At 38.2% G+C, this 26,018-nt stretch overlaps 1 protein-coding gene and 1 non-coding gene across 2 annotated transcripts in view; both read right to left on the bottom strand.

Annotated features, from left to right (window-relative positions):
- Positions 1-7,427: 7,427 nt before the first annotated feature.
- The window catches only part of HMCN1 (hemicentin 1), a 522,545-nt gene continuing 503,954 nt past the window's right edge, over positions 7,428-26,018 (bottom strand). Inside the window, exons 106-107 of the mRNA XM_033853373.2 lie at positions 10,560-10,686; positions 7,428-9,028 (exon numbers count right to left, since the gene is read on the bottom strand). Of these exons, the coding sequence (XP_033709264.1) occupies positions 8,662-9,028; positions 10,560-10,686 (494 nt within the window). The 3' untranslated portion in view covers positions 7,428-8,661. The remainder of the gene's footprint in view (positions 9,029-10,559; positions 10,687-26,018) is intronic.
- LOC117309677 (U6 spliceosomal RNA) lies at positions 14,943-15,049 on the bottom strand. Its single transcript, XR_004523985.1, has one exon. It is a non-coding gene; the product is annotated as a U6 spliceosomal RNA (small nuclear RNA).

Raw genomic sequence — 26,018 nt, forward strand, 5'->3', positions numbered from 1 at the left:
CAATTGAAGAACATGGTATATCTCTCCATCTATTTGTATCATCTTTAATTTCTTTCATCAGTGTCTTATAATTTTCTGCATACAGGTCTTTTGTCTCCTTAGGTAGGTTTATTCCTAGATATTTTATTCTTTTTGTTGCAGTGGTAAGTGGGAGTGTTTTCTTGATTTCACTTTCAGATTTTTCATCATTAGTGTATAGGAATGCAAGAGATTTCTGTGCATTAATTTTGTATCCTGCTACTTTACCAAATTCATTGATTAGCTCTAGTAGTTTTCTGGTAGCATGTTTAGGATTCTCTATGTAGAGTATCATGTCATCTGCAAACAGTGACAGCTTTACTTCCTCTTTTCCAATTTGGATTCCTTTTATTTCCTTTTCTTCTCTGATTGCTGTGGCTAAAACTTCCAAAACTATGTTGAATAAGAGTGGTGAGAGTGAGCAACCTTGTCTATTCCTGATCTTAGTGGAAATGCTTTCAGTTTTTCACCATTGAGGACAATGTTGGCTGTGGGTTTGTCATATATGGCCTTTATTATGTTGAGGAAAGTTCCCTCTATGCCTACTTTCTGCAGGGTTTTTATCATAAATGGCTGTTGAATTTTGTCAAAAGCTTTCTCTGCATCTATTGAGATATTCATATGGTTTTTCTCCTTCAATTTGTTAATATGGTGTATCACATTGATTGATTTGTGTATATTGAAGAATCCTTGCATTCCTGGAATAAACCCCACTTGATCATGGTGTATGATCTGTTTAATGTGCTGTTGGATTCTGTTTGCTAGTATTTTGTTGAGGATTTTTGCATCTAGGTTCATCAGTGATATTGGCCTGTAGTTTTCTTTCTTTGTGACATCATTGTCTGGTTTTGGTATCAAGGTGATAGTGGCCTCGTAGAATGAGTTTGGGTGTGTTCCTCCCTCTGCTATATTTTGGAAGAGTTTGAGAAGGATAGGTGTTAGCTCTTCCCTAAATGTTTGTTAGAATTCACCTGTGAAGCCATCTGGTCCTGGGCTTTTGTTTGTTGGAAGATTTTTAATCACAGTTTCAGTTTCAGTGCTTGTGATTGGTCTGTTCATATTTTCTGTTTCTTCCTGTTTCAGTCTTGGCAGGTTGTGCATTTCTAAGAACTTGTCCATTTTTTCCAGGTTGTCCATTTTATTGGCATAGAGTTGCTTGTAGTAATCCCTCATGATCTTTTGTATTTCTGCAGTGTCGGTTGTTACTTCTCCTTTTTCATTTCTAATTATTTTGATTTGAGTCTTCTTCCTTTTTTTCTTGATGAGTCTGGCTAATGGTTTATCAATTTTGTTTATCTTCTCAAAGAACCAGCTTTAGTTGTATTGATCTTTGCTACTGTTTCCTTCATTTCTTTTTCATTTATTTCTGATCTGATTTTTATGATTTCTTTCCTTCTGCGAACTTTGGGGATTTTTTGTTCTTATTTCTCTAATTGCTTTAGGTGCAAGGTTAGGTTGTTTATTCGAGATGTTTCCTGTTTCTTAAGGTAGGATTATATTGCTATAAAGTTCCCTCTTAGAACTGCTTTTGCTGCATCCCATAGATTTTGGGTTGTCGTGTCTCCATTGTCATTTGTTTCTAGGTATTTTTTAATTTCCTCTTTGATTTCTTCAGTGATCACTTCGTTATTAAGTAGTACATTGTTTAGCTCCATGTGTTTGTATTTTTTACAGATCTTTTCCTGTAATTGATATCTAGTCTCATAGCGTTGTGGTCGGAAAAGATACTTGATACAATTTCAATTTTCTTAAATTTACCAAGGCTTGATTTGTGACCCAAGATATGATCTATCCTGGAGAATGTTCCATGAGCACTTGAGAAAAATGTGTATTCTGTTGTTTTTGCATGGAATGTCCTATAAATATCAATTAAGTCCATCTTGTTTAATGTATCATTTAAAGCTTTTGTTTCCTTATTTATTTTCATTTTGGATGATCTGTCCATTGGTGAAAGTGGGGTGTTAAAGTCCCCTACTCTGAATGTGTTACTGTCAATTTCCCCTCTTATGGATGTTAGTATTTGCCTTATGTATTGAGGTGCTCCTATGTTGGGTGCATAAATATTTACAATTGTTATATCTTCTTCTTGAATCGATCCCTTGATCATTATATAGTGTCCTTCTTTGTCTGTTCTAATAGTCTTTATTTTAAAGTCTATTTTGTCTGCTATGAGAATTACTACTCCAGCTTTGTTTTGGTTTCCATTTGCATAGAATATCTTTTTCTATCCCCTTACTTTCAGTCTGTATGTGTCTCTAGGTCTGAGGTGGGTCTCTTGTAGACAGTGTATATATGGGTCTCATTTTTGTATCCATTCAGCCAATCTGTGTCTTTTGGTGGGAGCATTTACATTTAAGGTAATTATCAATATGTATGTTCCTATTCCCATTTTCTTAATTGTTTTGGGTTCATTATTGTAGGTCTTTTCCTTCTCTTGTGTTTCTTGCCTAGAGAAGTTCCTTTAGCATTTGTTGTAAAGCTGGTTTGGTGGTGCTGAACTCTCTCAGCTTTTGCTTGTCTGTAAAGGTTTTAATTTCTCCATCAAATCTGAATGAGATCCTTGCTGGGTAGAGTAATCTTGGTTGCAGGTTTTTCTCCTTCATCACTTTAAATATGTTCTTCCAGTCCCTTCTGGCTTGCAGAGTTTCTGCTTAAAGATCAGTGGTTAACCTTATGGAGATTCCCTTGTGTGTTATTTGTTGTATTTCCCTTGCTGCTTTTAATATGTTTTCTTTGTATTTAATTTTTGACAGTTTGATTAATATGTGTCTTGGTGTATTTCTCCTTGGATTTATCCTGTATGGGACTCTCTGTGCTTCCTGGACTTGATTAGCTCTTTCCTTTCCCATATTAGGGAAGTTTTCAACTATCATCTCTTCAAATATTTTCTCAGTCCCTTTCTTTTTCTCTTCTTCTTCTGGAACCCCTATAATTCGAATGTTGGTGCATTTAATGTTGTCTCAGAGGTCTCTGAGACTATCCTCAGTTCTTTTCATTCTTTTTTCTTTATTCTGCTCTGCAGTAGTTATTTCCACTGTTTTATCTTCCAGGTCACTTATCTGTTCTTCTGCCTCAATTATTCTGCTATTGATCCCATCTAGAGTATTTTTAATTTCATTTATTGTGTTGTTCATCGTTGCTTGTTTCATCTTTAGTTCTTCTAGGTCCTTGTTAAATGTTTCTTGCATTTTGTCTATTCTATTTCCAAGATTTTGGATCACCTTTACTATCATTATTCTGAATTCTTTTTCAGGTAGACTGCCTATTTCCTCTTCATTTGTTAGATCTGGTGGGTTTTTATCTTTCTCCTTCAACTGCTGTGTGTTTTTCTGTCTTCTCGCTTTGCTTATCTTACTGTTTGGTGTCTCCTTTTTGCAGGCTACAGGTTCTCAGTTCCCGTTGTTTTTGGTATATGTCCCCAGTGGCTAAGGTTGGTTCAGTGGGTTGTGTAGGCTTCCTGGTGGAGGAGACTAGTGCCTGCGTTCTGGTGGATGAGGCTGTATCTTGTCTTTCTGGTGGGCAAGTCCACGTCTGGTGGTGTGTTTTGGGGTGTCTGTGGAGTTATTATGATTTTATGCAGCCTCTCTGCTAATGAGTGGGGTTGTGTTCCTGTCTTGCTAGTTGTTTGGCATAGGATGTCCAGCACTGTAGCTTGCTGGTCGTTGAGTGAAGCTGGCTGCTAGTGTTGAGATGGCGATCTCTGGGAGATTTTCGCTGTTTGATATTATGTGGAGCTGGGAGGTCTCTTGTGGACCAGTGTCCTGAAGTTGTCTCCTCCTCCTCAGAGGCACAGCACTGACTCCTGGCTGCAGCACCAAGAGCTTTTCATCCACACGGCTCAGAATAAAAGGGAGAAAAATTAGAAAGAAAGAATTAGTAGAAGTAGAAAGAAAGAAAGAAAGGAGGTAGGGAGGGAGGGAGGCAGAGAGGAAGGAAGGAAGGAGGGAAGGAAGGAAATAAGAAAGATAAAGTAAAATAAAATAAAGTACGGTAAAATAAAATAAAGTTATTAAAATAAAAAATAATTTTTAAGAAAGAAAAATTAAAAAAAAAGAAACGGATGGATAGAACCCTAGCACAAATGGTGGAAGCAAAGCTATACAGAGAAAATCTCACACAGACGCATACACATACACACAAAAAGAGGAAAAGGGGAAAAAATAATAAATCTTGCTGTCAAAGTCCACCTCCTCAATTTCGATGATTTGTTGTCTATTCATGTATTCCATTGATGCAGGTACATCAAGTTGATTGTGAAGCTTTAATCTGCTCCTTCTGAGGCTGCTGGGAGAGATTTCCTTTTCTCTTTGTTCTCACAGCTCCCAGGGGCTCAGCTTTGGATTTGGCCCCGCCTCTGCATGTGTGTTGCCGGAGGGCGTCTGTTCTTTGCTCAGACAGGATGGGGTTAAAGGAGCAGGTGCTTCGGGGACTCTGGCTCACTCAGGCCGCAGGGAGGGAGGGGTACGGAGTTCGGGGCGAGCCTACAGCGGCAGAGACCGGCAGGACGTTGCACCAGCCTGAGGCGTGCCATGCATTCTTCTGGGGAAGTTGTCCCTGGATCCCAGGACTCTGGCAGTGACGGGCTTCACAGGCTCCCCGGAAGGGAGGTGTGGATAGTGACCTGTGCTCGCACACGGGCTTCTTGGTGGCGGCAGCAGCAGCCTTAGCGTCTCATGCCCGTCTCTGGGGTTCATGCTTTTAGCCGCGGCTGGCACCCGTCTCTGGAGCTCCTTTAAGCAGCGTTCTTAATCCCCTTTCCTCGCACACCGGGAAACCAAGAGGGAAGAAAAAGTCTCTTGCCTCTTCGGCAGGTCCAGACTTTTCCCCGGACTCCCTCCTGATTAGCTGTGGTGCACTAGCTCCCTCCAGGCTGTGTTCACCCCGCCAACCCCAGTCCTCTCCCTGCTCTCCGACCGAAGCCCCAGCCTCAGCTCCCAGCCCCGCCCGCCCCGGCGGGTGAGCAGATAAGCCTCTCGGACTGGTGAGTGCCAGTTGGCCCTGATCTTGTGTGCGGGAATCTCTCTGCTTTGCCCTCCGCACCCCTGTTGCTTGCTGTCCTCCGCAGCTCCGAAGCTTTCCCCCTCTGCCACCCGCAGTCTCTGCCTGGGAAGTGGCTTCCTAGTGTGTGGAAACCTTTCCTCCTTCACAGCTCCCTCCCACTGGTGCAGGTCCCGTCCCTGTCCTTTTGTCTCTGTTTATTCTTTTTTCTTTTGCCCTACCCATGTACGTGGGGAGTTTCTTACGTTTTGGGAGGTCTGAGTTCTTCTGCCAGCGTTCAGTAGGTGTTCTGTAGGAGTTGTTCCACGTGTAGATGTATTTCTGGTGTATCTGTGGGGAGGAAGGTGATCTCTGCGTCTTACTCTTCTGCCATCTTCCGGAAGCCTAAGTTGTGAAGTTTCAAAGATGTGAATGTGCCTTTGTATGTCCAGTCATGTAAGTTAGTTCACATGTCTGGTGTACATTGTCACGTGCATGGTTCCTCTACAAGCGGTTGTGTTTTTGTGTACTTTACTGTACAGTGCTGTATAGAGTACAGTAGCACAGTATCTTTATTTCAAGCCCGGGATGTCCAGAAGCAAGCGTAAAAGCAGTGGTGATGTAGCTGGTCCTGCTAAGAAGTGCCAGGAATTGGAAGCCCAGAGAAAGGATGAGGAGAGACAAGAGAAAGAAGTAACTGAAGAGATTCACGACGCAGAAAATGGCAAGGGAATTTTCTTTATTTGAGGAGGCACTGTTAGTTTTTGAGGCACAGGACCCGGATGTAGAACAATACATGAAGGTTGCAGCAGCCATCCAGAATGCAAACCAGGGCTACCATGTCATCTGTGATGAAAAAAAAAGAGCTACTACCCAGACATCACTGGATGGTTTTTTTCAAGAGGGTAAATTGAATCCAGCAAGGAACCAAAACCTGTACCATCGATGTCAGGCTTGAGTGAAATTGCAGCTTGCCCTTGCTCTCCATCTATTGCTGATGATCCTTCAGCTCTACCGTTTCCCACCTCCTGTCCTGCCTCCAGTCAGTAACTCTTCTTGCCTGTTCACTCGATGCTGGCCCCTGTATGCCATCTGTTGTATTACTGTAGTTTTAAAGGTACTGTAAGATTAAAAGTGTTCTGTTTTTTGTGTTTTTTTATGTATTATTTGTAAGAAAAGTATTATAAACCTGTTACAGTACATTACTATATAGCTGATTGTGTTAGTTGGGTACCTAGGCTATCTTTGTTGGACTTATGAACAAATTGGACTTGTGGACACGCTTTTGGAATGGAACTCATTTGCATGTAGGGGACTTACTGTAGTTGATGTCTAATAGCGTTGTGGTCGGAAAAGATGCTTGATATCAATTTTCTTAACTTTACGGAGGTTTGCTTTCTGGCCTAGCATGTGATCTATCCTGGGGAATGTTCCATGTGCACTTGAAAAAAATGCGTATTCTGCTTTTCCATGGAATGCTCTATAAATATCAAGTCCATCTGGTCTAATGTATCATTTAAGGCCTGTGTTTCCTTATTTTCTGTTTGGATGATCTCTCCATTGATGTAAGTGGGGTGTTAAAGTCAGTGTGGTTCAATTAAGAAGAAGCTCAATGGTCAAAGTCATGTGCTGGGATTGTTTACCAAAGTAGGCTGTAAAGTATCCTTTCTAGGGACTAAGGAGTTGAGCAGATATCTTGATTATATTAAACCAACATTCTCCAAATGTTCAGTGATATATTAAAATATACTGGGGACAAATGTTTGTGATTAAATATTTTGGTAATTGTGGACTTGAACAATTTAAATTTGTTTACTACTGAATTTCTAAGATTATTTAAGTATCAGTACTCACAGTAAATATTTAATAGGAGGACATGATATATAGTGTTTCACAAACTTCTTGATATTGGAACTCAGTTGACTCAAAGTACCTTACCTGGGCTATTGTTCTGTAGAATATTCTTTGGCAAACATTGATTTAGATAATCACCCTCCTGACTGCCTGGCTGTGGACTAGATGACTTTTCCAGGTTTCTTTGAATAATGTGAGCTAGGTAAACATTCTTCAATCATAGGCCATGATCAGACCTTTGCTAGCTTATTACCTATCACAGGTAGATGAAGTCACATCGTGTGATACAAAACTGTTACCTAGGTGAGAAAAACTGTCATGAAATGGAGATACTCTTTAACGTGGAGTCATGGGAGGTAGAAGGTATGACATTTTTGTGACTAATTAGGTGTGTTGTCTTAAGGAAGTTACATAAGTTATCTGAATCCTAGGATCCTGACATATAAAATGTGAATAATACTATCTCAAGAGCTGTGATGATTAAATTATGATATGTATGACATACACATATATGTATGTGCGTCTATAAACTTTAATACTTTAGCTATAAGGAAACAAATTTTAGGTTTTCAAAAACGTTAAGAAAAAGGATGTGAAAATTTTATTTAGGCAGGTTTTACTGTAACAATGTTATTTTTTTATAAAATAACTTTATAAAAGAGTCCATCAAGATATTATATAGAAAATACACACGAAGGAAATATATGTACACTTCATAAAAATAGAATACATCCTGGCAATTGCTTCCAGAGTCTGTTACCACCATTTACAGTGTATTGACGTTTAACGTTTATGCTAATTTGAACATACAAGATTTTCAAGAAAAACAAAACTGTCCCACCTGTATTTAAAAAAAATTGTTTCCAATTGACAGGAAAATTTAAAAGTCTAGAACGTAAAAGTTATGGAGATGGGACTTCCCTGGCAGTCTAGTGGTTAGGACTTTGCCTTCCAATGCAGGGGGTGTGGGTTCAATCCCTGGTTGGGGAGCTAAGATCTCACATGTCTCATGGCCAAAAACCAAGACATAAAACAGAAGCAGTATTGTAACAAATTCAATAAAGACTTAAAAAAAAAAAAGTTATGGCACTAACTGAATGGAAGTCCATGTCAAAAACGTTAGAGCAAAGATCCATGCCATAAATAATCACTGAGGACAAAAATATTTTTTTCCTATTATCCTAACTGGTTCAGCTGGTTCCACAAAGTCACTGAAAATAATCTTATTTTGGATGTTCAGTCAAGGTGAGCATCATTTGGTATCAAAACTTTCTAGAAGCTGTACTATATTTCTACAATGAGTGGTATTTCTTTCTTTCCTAAGTGAACATAAGTATGTAAGTCGTATTATAAAGTATTAATACATAAAAAAAGCATCTTCATAAGTTACTCGGTAAGCTTTGATCAAAACACATAGCAACCAGTTTTATTATTCTAAAAATGGTTAAATGCTCAAATCCACTTGGCTTTTTTTTTTTTTTCTTTTTTTACAGGAAATTATCTTAGCTACTATGTTACTATAACACATCACTGATGGGTCCTGTTAGATGTTCAGGATAATCTTTGCGAAGTAACTGCTCCAGTGTAATAAATAAAGAAAATACTAAGGGACTTTCTAGACCTTACCAAAAGATATGACCATGGTGGGATCATGAAAATACCTCAGCAGTACCAAGGAAGGCACACAAAAAAGCATAGCACCATTTTCAAGTTGCCAAGATTGCAACTGCTCAGGAGACAGTAATCTGGAAGAGAACTTGATTCCCATGATATATGCAGTTTAATTATGTGGATTAGGCTTTGGAGAGCTGCTTAGTATGGATAGGCAGACACAGCTATATAAACTATGAATGTGGTCTGATAGTCAATGGTCCCGTTGGCACTGTAGGATAAGGCTTGAACCCTCATGCGGTAGGTCTCTGGTTCTCGTAGAGGTCGTGTTGTGTACACCACTCCTTTAAGGTTTTCATCCCTTAAGGCAAAAGGAACAGTCTGTTCCTCATCTATCATGAGGAAAGTTGTCCTGGGATGCATCACTCCATCCTGTGTGTATGCAACCAGCCGGATCAAATCCTGATTGGCGTCTATTCCAAATGGGAGGGAGACAAGTTTGTATTCCAAGGCATACGGGCTCAAGGCACATTCCAAATCATTGGGTGGACAGTTCTTGAGGCAGAACCTAAGGACAACAAACACATGAAATGTATACAGTTATCTTGGCTTGGAAGTAGGAGAAAGCATGATGCAGGTGATCGTGATCCATGACAACTTTCGGGCATTAAAGGCAGGAGACAGTCTGGCTGCAAAGCACTAAGGCTCACCCCACGTTCTGTGTCATTAACGGAAACCAGATGCCAGATGGTGATGAGAGTGTGCTGGTCTAGAGTCATATATCTCTCTCTCAGCTCTATTAAAATCAGAAGCTTTTGAACCATTGAAAAAAGTATGAGTACCACAAGATTGCCTTTAAAATGAAAAGTCAGTTTTGGAAAGAGAGGCATCTGCACATATATTGGAAACAAGGACTTCTTAAAGAGAGGAATGTAAATGATTTAAAAATTTTAACATCTACCCTAAGACTATTTGAAAGCGGAAATAGAATATATTGATATTTGGTTTACTTTTCTAAAAATAATGAAAGGTCAATTAGGACTCCTGAAAAAAAACTTCCTTCTGTATTTGCCTTCCACATGATTTTAGATTAAACATACTATATTTTCTTTTTCCAGGGCCCACAGTGGTTGTTTTTGAGTCATCATGACTTTTAAATTGTCTGCCAGAAATCACTGGTAATAAAGAGTAAAACTAAAAAAAAAAAAGTACAAAGGACCATGTTCTGAAGATAGGGATTCTTCAGTCATAGTATTTTTAAAAGTATCCTAAGTCTGCACTTTTAATTTTTTCCCTTTCCTTCCTATTACCCTCAGACAGATTACAAATAGGTTTTTGATGGATCCTGGCTAGTCCACACTTGACCATGTTACAGTAACATGGTAGTCACCGCTGAGAGGAAAACAAAGTGTGAGATCCAACCAGCATTTGGTTTCAGAACCACCTTATTAGTGGGTCCTATTCATTATGGCTATTATCTCATTTTCCAAGCACCCCACTAACTTGGTACCTAAACAGAATACATTTCTGTAAGGGGAGGGAGAAAATAGAAGAGTGGTTTATTCAGAACCCAGAAAAGACAGCGTTTCACACAGCAGGATACGTAAGCAAGATGAGATGTGAATGGACAGACCACTGACTCATCTTTGCTCTCCTCCACGCTCTCATGGAGTCATGTTGACTCATCACCATAACAGTCATGATACTTCTTGGAGCGCTCTAATGGCTGAGCGCCCTGAAAACCCTGAGGCAACACCAACGGAAATGAGACAATTTCAAAGAAAAGCAGGCTCTATCACCCTATAAAATGCTTCCTGCTGAGACAGAATTCTAGATGTTGTCTGGTGGATTACATGCTGGGGAGACTTGCTCCAAGAAACCCTGCAGCTCAAAGTGATGGTTTCAGCTGCAGTGGCTGCTGCAGGATGAGCTCATTTTTTGCCAGTTCACTGAAGAAGGAACACATCCTAACTCTCTATCCCTGGGGGGCTATTGACTTCCTGTGAGTGAAACATGACTGCAGACAGGGGTTGTTGGTCAAGGAGAGAGAGGAAGAAGGATTTTCAAAAGCATGTCTGGGAAGAGAAGGCAAGACATACCCTGACACAGGATCCCGTTGGTAGTCGGGTGGACAGGGCGTCTGGATGCACTGGTAACTTCCTCTCATATTGAAGCACATGCGATTCGGCCCACAGTGCACATTCTGCTCCAGACACTCATCAACATCTACAATAGCACACGGAACATGCACCATCAGCAACTCGGGTCAGAACACACCATCAGGGCAGGCATTGTGGATACTGGACTGGAAGGTTGAGTGCTAGCTTTCTGCTCGCCATGAATGAACTTGGTAGCTGCACTTAAGCTTCTTCACCCACCAAGTGGGGATCCTGATTCCTGGTGTGCTATTTCCCAGACTCCTCTTAGTTTTTTGTTTTCTTTTAACATCTTTATTGGAGTATAATTGCTTTACAATGGTGTGTTAGTTTCTGCTTTAAGACAAAATGAATCAGTTATATATATATATATGTTCTCGTATCTCTTCCCTCTTGCGTCTCCCTCCCTAACCCACCCCTCCAGGCGGTCACAAAGAACCGAGCTGATCTCCCTGTGCTATGCGGCTGCTTCTCACTAGCTATCTACCTCACGTTTGGTAGTGTATATATGTCCATGCCTCTCTCTTGCTTTGTCACAGCTTACCCTTCCCGCTCCCCATATCCTCAAGTCCATTCTCTAGTAGGTCTGTGTCTTTATTCCTGTCTTACCCCTAGGTTCTTCATGACATTTTTTTCTTAAATTCCATATATATGTGTTAGCATATGGTATTTGTCTCTCTCTTTCTGACTTACTTCACTCTGTATGACAGACTCTAGGTCTATCCACCTCATTACAAATAGCTCAATTTCATTTCTTTTTATGGTTGAGTAATATTCCATTGTATATATGTGCCACCTCTTCTTTATCCATTCATCCGATGATGGGCACTTAGGTTGTTTCCATCTCTGGGCTATTGTAAATAGAGCTGCAATGAATATTTTGTTACATGACTCTTTGAATTATGGTTTTCTCAGGGTATATGCCCAGTAGTGGGATTGCTGGGTCATATGGTAGTTCTATTTGTTGTTTTTTAAGGAACCTCCATAGTGTTCTCCACAGTGGCTGTATCAATTTACATTCCCACCAGCAGTGCAAGAGGGCTCCCTTTTCTCCACACCCTCTCCAGCATTTATTGTTTCTAGATTTTTTGATGATGACCATTCTGACTGTTGTGAGATGATATCTCATTGTAGTTTTGATTTGCATTTCTCTAATGATTAACGATGTTGAGCATTCTTTCATGTGTTTGTTGACAGTCTGTATATCTTCTTTGGAGAAATGTCTATTTAGGTCTTCTGCCCATTTTTGGATTGGGTTGTTTGTTTTTTTGTTATTGAGCTGCATGAGCTGCTTGTAAATTTTGCAAATTAATCCTTTGTCAGTTGCTTCATTTGCAAATATTTTCTCCCATTCTGAGGGTTGTCTTTTGGTCTTGTTTATGGTTTCCTTTACTGTGCAAAAGCTTTGAAGTTTCATTAGGTCCCATTTGTTTATTTTTGTTTTTATTTCCATTTCTCTAGGAGGTGGGTCAAAAAGGATCTTGCTGTGATTTATGTCATAGAGTGTTCTGCCTATGTTTTCCTTTAAGAGTTTGATAGTTTCTGGCCTTACATTTAGGTCTTTCATCCATTTTGAGCTTATTTTTGTGTATGGTGTTAGGGAGTGATCTAATCTCATACTTTTACATGTACTGTCCAGTTTTCCCAGCACCACTTATTGAAGAGGCTCTCCTTTCTCCACTGTACATTCCTGCCTCCTTTATCAAAGATAAGGTAACCATATGTGTGTGGATTTATCCCTGGGCTTTCTATCCTGTTCCATTGATCTGTATTTCTGTTTTTGTGCCAGTACCATACTGCCTTGATTACTGTAGCTTTGTACTATAGTCTGAAGTCAGGGAGCCTGATTCCTCCAGCTCCGTTTTTCATTCTCAAGATTGCTTTAGCTATTCGGGGTCTTTTGTGTTTCCATACAAATTGTGAAATTTTTTGTTCTAGTTCTGTGAAAAATGCCAGTGGTAGTTTGATAGGGATTGCACTGAATCTGTAGATTGCTTTGGGTGGTACAGTCATTTTCACAGTGTTGATTCTTCCAATCCAAGAACATGGAACATCCATCTATTTGTATCAGCTTTAATTTCTTTCATCAGTGTCTTATAATTTTCTGCATACAGGTCTTTTGTCTCCTTAGGTAGGTTTATTCCTAGATATTTTATTCTTTTTGTTGCAATGGTAAATGGGAGTGTTTTGATTTCACTTTCAGATTTTTCATCATTAGTGTATAGGAATGCCAGAGATTTCTGTGCATTAATTTTGTATCCTGCTACTTTACCAAATTCATTGATTAGCTCTAGTAGTTTTCTGGTAGCATCTTTAGAATTCTCTATGTAGAGTATCATGTCACCTGCAGACAGTGACAGCTTTACTTCCTCTTTTCCAATTTGGATTCCTTTTATTTCCTTTTCTTCTCTGATTGCTGTGGCTAAAACTTCCAAAACTATGTTGAATAAGAGTGGTGAGAGTGGGCAACCTTGTCTTGTTCCTGATCTTAGTGGAAATGGTTTCAGTTTTCACCATTGAGGACGATGTTGGCTGTGGGATTGTCATATATGGCCTTTATTATGTTGAGGAAAGTTCCCTCTATGCCTACTTTCTGCAGGGTTTTTATCATAAATGGTGTTGAATTTTGTCAGAAGATTTTTCTGCATCTATTGAGATGATCATATGGTTTTTCTTCTTCAGTTTAATATGGTGTATCACTTTGTTTGATTTGCGTATATTGAAGAATGCTTGCATTCCTGGAATAAACCCCACTTGATCATGGTGTATGATCTGTTTAATGTGCTGTTGGATTCTGTTTGCTAGTATTTTGTTGAGGATTTTTGCATCTATGTTCATCAGTGATATTGGCCTGTAGTTTTCTTTCTTTGTGACATCATTGTCTGGTTTTGGTATCAGGATGATGGTGGCCTTGTAGACTGAGTTTGGGAGTGTTCCTTCCTCTGCTATATTTTGGAAGAGTTTCAGAAGGATAGGTGTTAGCTCTTCCCTAAATGTTTGATAGAATTCGCCTGTGAAGCCATCTGGTCCTGGGCTTTTGTTTGTTGGAAGATTTTTAATCACTGTTTCAATTTCAGTGCTTGTGATTGGTCGTTCATATTTTCTATTTCTACCTGGTTCACTGTTGGCAGGTTGTGCCTTTCTAAGAATTTGTCCATTTCTTCCAGGTTGTCCATTTTATTGGCATAGAGTTGCTTGTAGTAATCCCTCATGATCTTTTGTATTTCAGCAGGGTCAGTTGTTACTTCTCCTTTTTCATTTCTAATTCTATTGATTTGAGTCTTCTCCTTTTTTTTCTTGATGAGTCTGGATAATGGTTTATCAATTTTGTTTATCTTCTCAAAGAACCAGCTTTTAGTTTTATTGATCTTTGCTATTGTTTCTTTTATTTCTTTTTCATTTATTTCTGATCGGATTTTTATGATTTCTTTCCTTTTGCTAAGTTTGGGGTTTTTTTGTTCTTCTTTCTCTAATTGCTTTAGGTGCACGGTTAGGTTGTTTATTCGAGATGTTTCCTGTTTCTTATGGTAGGATTGTATTGCTATAAAGTTCCCTCTTAGAACTGCTTTTGCTGCATCCCATAGATTTTGGGTCGTCGTGTCTCCACTGTCATTTGTTTCTAGGTATTTTTTAATTTCCTCTTTGATTTCTTCAGTGATCACTTCGTTATTAAGTAGTGTATTGTTTAGCCTCCATTTGTTTGTATTTTTTACAGATCTTTTCCTGTAATTGATATCTAGTCTCATAGTGTTGTGGTCGGAAAAGATACTTGATACAATTTCAATTTTCTTAAATTTACCAAGGCTTGATTTGTGACCCAAGATATGCTGTATCCTGGAGAATGTTCCATGAGCACTTGAGAAAAATGTGTATTCTGTTGTTTTTGCATGGAATGTCCTATAAATGTCAATTAAGTCCATCTTGTTTAATGTATCATTTAAAGCTTTTGTTTCCTTATTTATTTTCATTTTGGATGATCTGTCCATTGGTGAAAGTGGAGTGTTAAAGTCCCCTACTCTGAATGTGTTACTGTCAATTTCCCCTTTTATGGCTGTGAGTATTTGCCTTATGTATTGAGGTGCTCCTATGTTGGGTGCATAAATATTTACAATTGTTATATGTTCTTCTTGAATCGATCCCTTGATCATTATGTAGTGTCCTTCTTTGTCTCCTCTAATAGTCTTTATTTTAAAGTCTATTCTGTCTGCTATGAGAATTGCTACTCCAGCTTTCTTTTGGTTTCCATTTTCATGAAATATCTTTTTCCATCCCCTTACTTTTAGTCTGTATGTGTCTCTAGGTCTGAAGTGGGTCTCTTGTAGACAGAAAAATATGGAACGCTTCACGAATTTGTGTATCATCTTTGCGCAGTGGCCATGCTAATCTTCTCTGTATTGTTCCAGTTTTAGTATATGTGCTGCCGAAGTGAGTACTCTATTTATTTTTAAACATATGTGAAAAGACATTGAAAAATAAGAGCTATAAAAGTAGAGGGGAAGCTACTAAGAAACCTGTTCTTTATATTTAGAAACAGAATGCATTTGAGTTTTGTAAAGCTAATAATACTTTAAGTTCACTAAAAGCAAGCTAAAAATTTAAAGGGCACTTGTGAATCTTTCTGTAAAGTGAAGAATTTCTTTAAAACATGAGTGATCGGGCTTCCCTGGTGGTGCAGTGGTTGAGAGTCCACCTGCCGATGCAGGGGACACGGGTTCGTGCCCCGGTCCGGGAGGATCTGACATGCAGTGGAGTGGCTGGGCCCGTGAGCCATGGCCGCTGGGCCTGCGTGTCCGGAGCCTGTGCTCCGCAATGGGAGAGGCCACAACAGTGAGAGGCTCGCGTACCGCAACAAAACAAAACAAAACATGAGTGATCCTTGATCCTTCCCTAGTACTTTCTTTTGTAAGTTCAAATTGTTGAGTGGGAAGCAGTGTAGTGGAAATTAAAGAAGTTATAAATTTAGGGGAGACTGTACAGTTCATTCAGATCTTGTGGAGAGAAATCGAATAAAGAAAAAAAAAACAGGATCAAGAACCATAATCAAGTTTGATCAAATCTGAACTGTGTAGGAGCCAGCCTCAGTTGTTTCAGGTGGGATGTTCTCCCTAAAGTATCTCTCCTAGGATATTGGGGGGACATGCAAATGAAATGCTCTTTATTTTGTTTTCTATACAAAGTTGCTAAATAAAAACACTCTTAAATCACCAAAATTAAGCAGCATCAAGATGAAGCTAAAAGAAACTTATTTTTGAGCTTTCTGAAAATGAGTGTTTTTAAGCCATGATTCTTAACTTGAGGTCCATACTTGAGCATCAGGAGATCTGTGAATGAAAACGTTTCTGTGCGCGAGTGTGTAGGTACACATGCATGAGTAAGCCAGAGAGATAAAGCAAGGCTAAGATTGGACCCTCCTTCCAGAAAATTTATCAGTCATAGAGTTCAACACAATTTAAAGGATTAAGACCCCAAACTTAAGAATCGTATTTTAGAGCAATAGTTTCAAACTGTGCTATCTGTATTCCCCTGGTAGTGCATGAAAATTCCCAGCAGTATGAGAACAGGCAAATATTTTGGGAATCAATTTCCATTCAGATTTAAAAAAAAATTTTTAGTAAAGTACAATTGATTTACAATGTTGTGTTAGTTTCAGATATGCAGCAAAGTGATTCAGTTATACATACATATATATGTATGTATATTCTTTTTCAGATTCTTCTCCCTTATAGGTTATTACAAAATACTGAGTATAATTCCCTGTGCTATACAGTAGTTCCTTGTTGGTTATCTATTTTATATATAGTAGTGTGTATATGTTAATCCCAAACTCCTAATTTAGCCCTCCCTCTTTTCCCCTTTGGTAACCATAAGTTTTTTTTCTGTGTCTATTAGTCTATTTCTGTTTTGTATACTTCAATTTTTTTTTAAGATTCCACATGTAAATGATATCATATGATATTTGTCATTCTCTGACTTCATTTAGTATGAAAATCTCTAGGTCCATCTATGTTGCTGCAAATGACATCAGTTCATTCTTTTTATGGCTAACATTCCATTGTATATATATACCACATTGTCCTTATCCATTCCTCTGTCGATGGACATTTAGATTGCTTCCACGTCTTGGCTATTGTAAATAGTGCTGCAGTGAACATTGGGGTGCATGTATATTTTCGAATTATGGTTTCCTCTGGATATATGCCCAGGAGTAAAGTAGCAGGATCATATAGTAGCTCTACTTTTAGCTTCTTAAGTTACCTCTGTGCTGTTCTCCATAGTGGCTGTATCAATTTACATTCCAACCAACAGTGTAGAAGGGTTCTGTTTTATCCATACCCTCTCCAGCATTTATTATTTTGAGACTTTTTGATGAGGTCCATTCTGATCAGTGTGAGATGATACCTCATTGTAGTTTTGATTTGCATTTCTCTAACCATTAGGCATGAGCATCTTTTCATGTACCTTTTGGCCATCTGTATGTCTTCTTTGGAAAAGTGTCTATTTAGAGCTTCTGCCCATTTATTGATTGGGTTGTTTTCTTTTGGTCATGAGCTATTGTAAATAGCTATTGTATGTTATTGTATGTATGTTATTGTATGTATGTTATTGTATGTATGTTATTGTAAATAGCTATTGTATGTTTTGGAGATTAATCCCTGTTAGTAGCAGCATTCACAAATATTTTCTCCCATTTTGTAGGTTGTCTTTTCATTTTGTTTATGGTTTCCTTTGCTCTGCAAAAGCTTTTAAGTTTCATGAGGTCCCATTTGTTCCTATTTTATTTTTATTTCCATTACTCAGGAGACAGATTCAAAAAGATATTGCTATGATGTATGTCAAAGAGTATCCTGCCTATGTTTTCCTTTAGGAGTTTTATAGTATCTGGCTTTACATTTAGGTCTTTAACCCATTCTGAGTTTATTTTTGTACATGGTGTTAGAGAATGTTCTAATTTCATTCTCTTACACGTAGCTGTCCTTTCCCAGCATTACTTATTGAACAGGCTGTCTTTTCTCTATTGTATAGTCTTGCCTCCTTTGTTGTAGATTACTTTACCATAGGTGTGTGGGTTTATTTCCTGGCTTTCTATCCTGTTCCATTGATCTATGTTTGTTTTTGTGCCAGTACCATACTGTTTTGATTACTGTAGCTTCATAGTATAGTCTGAAGTAGGGGAGGCTGATTCCTCTAGCTGTTTTTCTGTCTCAAGATTGCTTTGGCTATTTGGGGTCTTTTGTGTTTCCATACAAATTTTAGAATTATTTGTTCTGGTTCTGTGAAAAATGCCATTGGTAATTTGATAGGGACTGCATTAAATCTGCAGTTTGCCTCGGGTAGTATAGTCATGTTGACAGTATTGATTGTTCCAATCCAAGAACATGGTATATCTTTCCATCTGTTTGTTATCTTTGATTTCTTTCACCAGCATCTTATAATTTTCAGAGTATAGGTCTTTTTTCTCCTTAGGTAAGTTTCATTTTTTTTTTTTCCTTAGGTAGGTTTATTCCTAGGTATTTTATTCTTTTTGATGCAATGGTAAATGGGATTGTTTCCTTAATTTCTCTTTCTGATCTTTCACTGTTAGTGTATAGAAATGCAAAAGATTTCAGTGTATTTTGTATCCAGCAACTTTACTGAATTTATTAAGGTCTAGTAGTTTTTCATTGCATCTTTAGGATTTTCTATGTATAGTATCATGTCATCTGCAAATAGTGACAGTTTTACTTCTTCTTTGCCAATCTGGCTTCCTTTTATTTCTTTTTCTTCTCTGAATGCCATGGCTAGGACTTCCAAAATAATGTTGAATAAAAGTGGAGTGTGGATATCCTTGTCTTGTTCCTGATCTTAGAGGAAATGCTTTCAGCTTTTCGCCATTGAGTATAATTTTAGCTGTGGGTTTGTTATATATGGCCTTTATGATGTTGAGGCAGGTTCCCTCTATGCCCACTGTCTGGAGAGGTTTTTTTTTTTTTTTATCATAAATGGATGTTGAATTTTATCAAAAGCTTTTTCTGCATCTATTGAGATGATCATATGGTTTTTATTCTTCAATTTGTTACTGTGGTATATCACACTGATTGATTTGTGGATATTGAAAAATCCTGCATCCCTGGGGTAAATCCCACTTGATCATGGTGTATGATACTTTTAATGTATTGTTGGATTTAGTTTGCTAGTATTTTGAGGAGTTTTGCACCTATGTTCATCAGTGATATTGGCCTGTGTTTTTTCTTTTTTTGTGGTATCTTTGCCTGGCTTTGGTATCAGAGTGATGGTGGCCTCATTGAATGAGTTTGGAAGTGTTCCTTCCTCTGCAAGTTTTTGGAACAGCTTCAGAAGGATAGGTGTTAACTCTTTTCTAAATGTTTGATAGAACTTGCCTGTGAAGCCATCTGGTCCTGGGCTTTTGTTTGTTTGAAATATTTTAATCAGTTTCACTTTCAGTACTTATGATTATTCTGTTCATATTTCCTATTTCTTCCTGATTCAGTCTTGGGAGATTGTACCTTCCTAGGAATTTGTCCATTTTTTTCTAGGCTGTCCATGTTATTGGCATATAGTTGCTTTTAGTATGGTCCTTTGTATTTCTGTAGTTTCAGTTGTAACACCTCCTTGTTCGTTTCTCATTTTATTGATTTGGGCCCTCTCACTTTTTTTCTTGATGAGTCTGAAGGTTTATCAATTTTGTTTATCTTTTCAAAGAACTGGCTTTTATTTTCACTTTAATACTTTGACTTATTTTTATTTTATTTAAAAAAATTTTATTGGAGTATAATTGATTTACAATGTTATGTTAGTTTCAGGTGTATAGCACAGTAATTCAGTTTATATATATACATAGGTTCATTCTTTTTTAAAGAACCAGATTTTAGTTTTACTGATATTTTCTACTGTTTTCTCTTCATCTCTATTTCATTTATTTCTACTCTGATCTTTATGATTTCTTTACTTCTACTAACTTTGGGTTTTGTTTATTCTTCTTTCTGTAATTGCTTTAGGTGTAAGGTTAGGTTGTTTGAGACTTTTCTTATTTCCTGAGGTAAGCTTGTACAGCTATAAACTTCTCTGTTAGAACTGCTTTTTCTGTGTCCCATAGGTTTTGGATCGTCGTGTTTTTGTTTTCATTTGTCTCTAGGTATTTTTTGATTTCCTCTGCTTTCTTCAGTGATCTGTTTGTTTAGCAGCATACTGTTTAGCCTCCATGTGTTTGTGTTTTTTGCAGTTTTTTTCTTGTAGTTGATTCCTAATCTCATAGCATTGTGGTCAGAAAAGATGCTTGATTATGATTTCAATTTTCTTAAATTTACTGAAGCTTGCTTTGTGGCCCAGAATGTGATCAGTCCTGGAGTATGTTCCATTTGAACTTGAATGTGTATTCTGCTGTTTTTGGATGGAATGCTCTATAAACATCAATTAAGTCCATCTGGTCTAATGTGTCACTTAAGTGCTGTGTTTCCTTACTGATTTTCTGTCTGGATGATCTGTCCATTGATATAAATGGGGTGTTAAAGTCCCCCGCTATTACTATGCTACTGTCAATTTCTCCTTTTATGTCTGCTAATAATTGCCTCACATATTATGGTGCTCCTATGTTGGGTGCATATATTGGGTTGGCCAATAAGTTCGTTTGGGTTTTTCTGTAACATCTTAAGGAAAAACCTGAAAGAACTTTTGGCCAACCCAGTATAGTTACAATTGTTATCTCATCTTTTTAGATTGATTCCTTGATCATTATGTGGTGTTCTTCTTTGTCTCTTTTAGCAGTCTTTATTTTAAAGTCTATTTTGTCTGATATGAGTATTGCTACTGCAGCTTTCTTTTGATTTCCATTTGCATGGAATACCTTTTTCCATTCCCTCACTTTCAGTCTGTATGTGTCCCTATATCTGAAGTGGTCTCTTGTAGACTATATATATACCAGTCTTGTTTTTCTATCAATTTATCCATTTGTAAACATGTCTTTCGGTTAGAGCATTTAATCCATTTACATTTAAGGTAATTATTTATATGTATGTTCTTACTGCCATTTTGTTAATCCTTTTGGATTTGTTTTTGTAGGTGTTTTTTCTTCCCTTCCTCTTTTGTTCTCTTCTCTTATGATTTGATGACTATCTTTAGAATTGTGTTTGGATTCCATTTGTGTCTGTGTGTGTATATATCTATTATAGATTTTTGGTTTGCATTTGTCATTAGGTTTTCATATAGCTGTCTATATATATACATGATTGTTTTAAGTTGCTGATCTCTTAATTTCAAGTGCACTTCAAGTATCCTGCATTTTTACTGTCTTCTCACGATTACTGGGTTAGATATCATATTTGAATATGGATGATTTCCTACCTTTACTGTAGGTTTGCCTTTACCAGTGAGCTTTCCCATTTTGTAATCTTCTTGTTTCTAGTTGTGGCCTTTTCTTTATCACCTAGAGACATTCCCTAAGCATTTGTTGTAAAGCTGGTTTGGTGGTACTGAATTCTTTTGGCTTTTGCTTGTCTGTAAAGCTTTTGATTTCTCCATCAAAATCTGAATGAGAGCCTTGCTGGGTAGAGAATCCTAGGTTGTGGGGTTTTCCCTTTCATCACCTTATTTATATTGTACCACTCTCTTCTGGCCAGATTTTCTGCTGAAAAATCAGCTGATAACATACAAGGGAAGCCCCATGAGGTTATTTGTTGCTTTTCCCTTGTTGCTTTTAATATTTTCTCTTTGTCAGTTTGATTACTATGTGCCTTGGCATGTTCCTCCTTTGGTTGATCCTATATGGTACTCTCTCCACTTCCTGGACATGGGTTACTGCTTCCTTTTCCATGTTAGGGAATTTTTGGTTATTACCTCTTTATATCTCCTCAGGCCCTTTCCCCCTCTCTCCTCCTTCTGGGACCTCTATTATGTGAATGTTGGTACGTTTGATGTTGTCCCAGAGGTCTCTTAAACTATCCTCATTTCTTTTCATTTTCTTCTTTATTCTGTTATGTGGCAGTGATTTCCACCACTCTGTCTTCCAGCTCACTTATCCATTCTCTGCCTCACTTACTCTGCTACTGATTCCTTCTAGTGTGTTTTGCACTTCAGTTATTGTATTCAACTCTGTTTGGTTGTTCTTTATATTTTCTACCTCTTAGTTAAAAACTTCTTGTAACTTCTTGCTCTGTGCATCCATTGTTTTCCTGAGTTCTTAGATCATCTTTATGATCATTACTCTGAACTCTTTCTCAGGTACATTGTCTCTCTCCATGTCACTTAGTTGTTCTTCTGGGGTTTTATCTTGTTCCTTGGTCTGGAACATACTCCCCTCTCCCTCATTTTGTCTAGATTTCTATTTGTATTTTTATGTATGTGGAAGGTTAGTTATGTTTCTTGACCTTGGAGAAGTGGCTCCCTGTAGGGGATGTCCTATGTGTCCCAGAAGTACACTCCCTTCTTGTCACCAAGGACCAGGGACCAGCTAATCCTGGGGTAGGTTCTTATTTGTGTCTGTGGACTCAGTTCTGCAGGCTGCCAGACTGTAGTTTTCTTGCTTCTGGTGGGTGAAGCTGGGTCTTGACCCTCTGGTGGGTAGGGCCATGTCAAAGGGCATGTCTAGAGGTGGCTGTGGGCTCAGGAAGTCCTTATGCATCCTGTCTGCTGATGTGTGGGGCTGTGTTCCTGCCCTGTTGCTTGTTTGGCCTGAGGTGTCCAGCATTGGGGCCTACAGGCTGTTGGGTGGGGCCAGATCATGGTACCAAGATGGCAGCCTCTAGGGGAGCTCATGCTAATAAATAATCCCCCGTACCTCTGTCAGTGCTGTCCTTGTCCCCACAGTGAGCCACAGCTGCCCCCCACCTCCTCAGGAAATCCTCCAGGACCAGCAGGTAGGCCTGGCCCAGGCTCCTAATGAAGTCCCTGCTTTTGCCCTGGGTCATGGTGTACACAAGACCTTCTATGCACCCTCCAAGAGTGGGTCTCTGTTTCCCCTACTCCTGTGGAGCTCCTGGACTCAAGGCCTGCTGGCCTTCAACATCAAGTGCTCTGGGGGCTCCTTCTCCCAATGCCAGAACCCCAGGCTGGGAGCCTGACATGGGGTTCAGAACTCACTCCTGTGGGAGAACTTCTGTGATATAACTGTTCTCCAGTTTGTGGGTTGCCCACCTGGGGGTCATAGGGTTTGATTATATTGCGAGTGAGCCCCTTGCACCATCTCGTTGGGTTTCTTCTTCTATTTTTTTTTTTAACATCTTTATTGGAGGATAATTGCTTTACAATGGTGTGTTAGTTTCTGCCTTATAACAAAGTGAATCAGTTATACATATACACATGTTCCCATTTCTCTTCCCTCCTGCATCTCCCTCCCTCCCACCCTCCCTATCCCACCCCTCTAGGCAGTCACAAACCACCTAACTGATCTCCCTGTGCTACGCAGCTGCTTCCTACTAGCTATCCACTTTATGCTTGGTAGTGTATATTTGTCCATGCCTCTCTCTCACCTCATCACAACCTACTCATCCCCCTCCCCATATCCTCAAGTCCGTGCTCTGGTAGGTCTGTGTCTTTATTCCCGTCTTACCCCTAGGTTCTTCATGACCTTTTTTTTTTTCTTAGATTCCATATATATGTGTTAGCATATGGTATTTGTTTTTCTCTTTCTGACTTACTTCACTCTGTATGACAGACTCTAGGTCCATCCACCTCACCAGAAATAACTCAATTTTGTTTCTTTTAATGGCTGAGTAATATTCCATTGTATGTATGTGCCACATCTTCTTTATCCATTCATCTGTTGATGGACACTTAGGTTGCTTCCATGTCCTGGCTATTGTAAATAGAGTTGCAATGAACATTTTGGTACATGACTCTTTTTGAATTATGGTTTTCTCAGGGTATATGCCCAGTAGTGGGATTGCTGGGTCGTATGGTAGTTCTATTTGTAATGTCTTTGGATGCAGACTATCTTTTTTGGTAGGTTCCAGTCTTTTTTTAAATCAGTGGTTGTTGAGCAGTTAGTTGTGATTTTGTTGTGCTTTTGAGAGGATGTGAGCTCAAGATCCAGCTACTCCACCATCTTGTCCTGCTCTCCATTCAGATTTTGATTTTCCCTCCTAAGTTCTCCTTCCTAAAATCACTCTGCTTGAGAATTTCCTATGGCCTGGAGTTCTCCTTTCCCAAACTCTTCTCTCTTACATCCTTCTTCTGCTTTACAAAAAAATGTTTCCACTAATTGCAAATTTCTTTATGATACAGGGTATAAAATGCTTCCAGGCACATAGGAAGGGTAAGAAAATTGGTGGCATATATTGATAGTGGCAGGCCTTATTTCATCGTGGCTACAAACCAATGGTCTTAGTTCTCCATTTTAAATTAGATTTCAGAAGTGAGCTAGCTGTCATAGGAACACCTACTAACACTTTTACTTGAACAGAAAAATGACTTTAGACATTTTTCTGACAGTCTGGTTGGTTTTACAATGAGTACACACTTTTAAATTATATGGTGGTCATCCTCCAGTAACTGAGTTAAGTGTGCAGTTCCAAAGTTTTGACGAAAATACATTGAAAGCATGTAAACACCAAACAACAATGCCAGAACTCACATTCTCTGTAACTATTTAACCATGGTAAGAAACTTTGGAGGTTGATTTTTAGAAGTATGAGTGAAGGTTTTCAAATTTCTTTTTGGAGTAGGTAAACAAAAAATATGAAGACTAATTTTAGAGAAAGTTTAAGTCAATGGGCTGCACAGAGCCACTTGTAACATTTTCTTCTTTAGTATTTGAATAAACATAGATTCTGATGTATAATTGGACCCAAATCAGTTTTTTGGAGAGGTAGGTTCTAAAGGTCAAACGTACTTCAGTCATGGAATTGGTGCCACAACCAATGGGTATGTGTAACTATTATGTCATTTCATAGTAGTGACTTGGTATCTGCATGATGGTATTTATATTGATCTTGGGTTAAATTTGTGAAGTTTTTCGTGAACTCGTAAATAACTTGGAATATTACTATAAAAAAGCGAGAAGATATTCCAAGAGACAGTATATAAATCGTGAAGAATAAATGTTGTGCTTTTGAGAGGATGTGAGCTCAAGATCCATCTACTCCACCATCTTGTCCAGAAATGCCATTTGCATTTCTGTGTCAAAAATGATCATTTTTAGATTTGGTTCCAAATATATTCCATTTCTTAAGGAAATGACATACAATGTAATTTTCTTTAAATTTAACAGTAGTCTGTACAAAGTCAAAAGATATTAAGCTAGAATTATATGGAGTAAATCACTTACTTGACTTTTTAGTTACTTAGATGCACTGATAATGACATAATGTGCTTTCTATTACTCGTTTTATATTAGGACTAGTTTTCCTCCAGGAATGGAACAGAGTGAAACATGTTTTATTTCAGTTAAATCTTTGCCTTTTGTCTCTGTAAACCAATTTCTAATTATGATTTTATCTGCCAGCAGTGCTCCATCTCCTTGACAAAATGAGATTGTCTCAGAAAGAAGTGAAAAGCCCTTTAGGAAAATGTGAAAGAAATTCAATTAATCTTATCTTCTTTTCTCTCCATAAAAAAATTTCCCTGCCCATCCATACTACAAATTTCATTTTAGCTTTAATTTTTAGAGTGAACTCATGCAGAAACATGGAGGCCAGTGGACTGCTAGGGTCCATGAAAATGGTGATTGGAGGCCAGAATCTGGACACACGTCCAGGCATAATAAGAACAGCTACCTTATCACAGATTTTCATTGGCTGCAAATAAATCTGTCAGAGATATGAGAATCTAATATACACAGTGTTTGTCTCTAGCTCCATAATAATGTACACTTCCTATAGAAGAGCTTTCATAAAGTATTTGAGCTTTGGGGAAGGTAGCCCTCCTTTGTCTTCTGTCTCCTGCTATTTCCTCAGAAGTAAGTATCCTGTAGGCATTCACTCTAGTCACTCTGTTCATTCACTTTACTCATCGGTCTTAAAAAAAGAAGCTAGAAAAGATGGAGAAATCAGACTGTCTTCTGTCAACTGACAGTGTGGTGATGTCTGGTTTTTATAAAATATTATTAGAAAATTATTATGGTAAAAATTAAAGTATAGGGATTTCATAACATAAATATTATTGCTACAAGAAAAGAATACCAAGATGAGCTGAAAAACTTTCACAATAATAGCTTTAGAACATATGAATGCATTTAACCAAGTGCTCTGGATACATTAAAAAAGTAGTTTAGGATAAGCATACTTGAAACATTTGTCTTATAGAGGGTGTAGAGTAATTCAGATTCTTGACAAACATTATGAATTGCTTCTTAAAACTTGGATAGATTAGAACACTCATTTCGAATGCAATGCCAACATGTAGTGTTCTTACAGTTTTAGAATTAGATTAATGGTGCTTAAAATTAGCATACGGATTTTTTAGTTTCTCCTC

The sequence above is a fragment of the Tursiops truncatus genome, chromosome 1, assembly GCF_011762595.2.
Source record: "Tursiops truncatus isolate mTurTru1 chromosome 1, mTurTru1.mat.Y, whole genome shotgun sequence".
Classification (NCBI taxonomy): Eukaryota; Metazoa; Chordata; class Mammalia; order Artiodactyla; family Delphinidae; genus Tursiops; species Tursiops truncatus.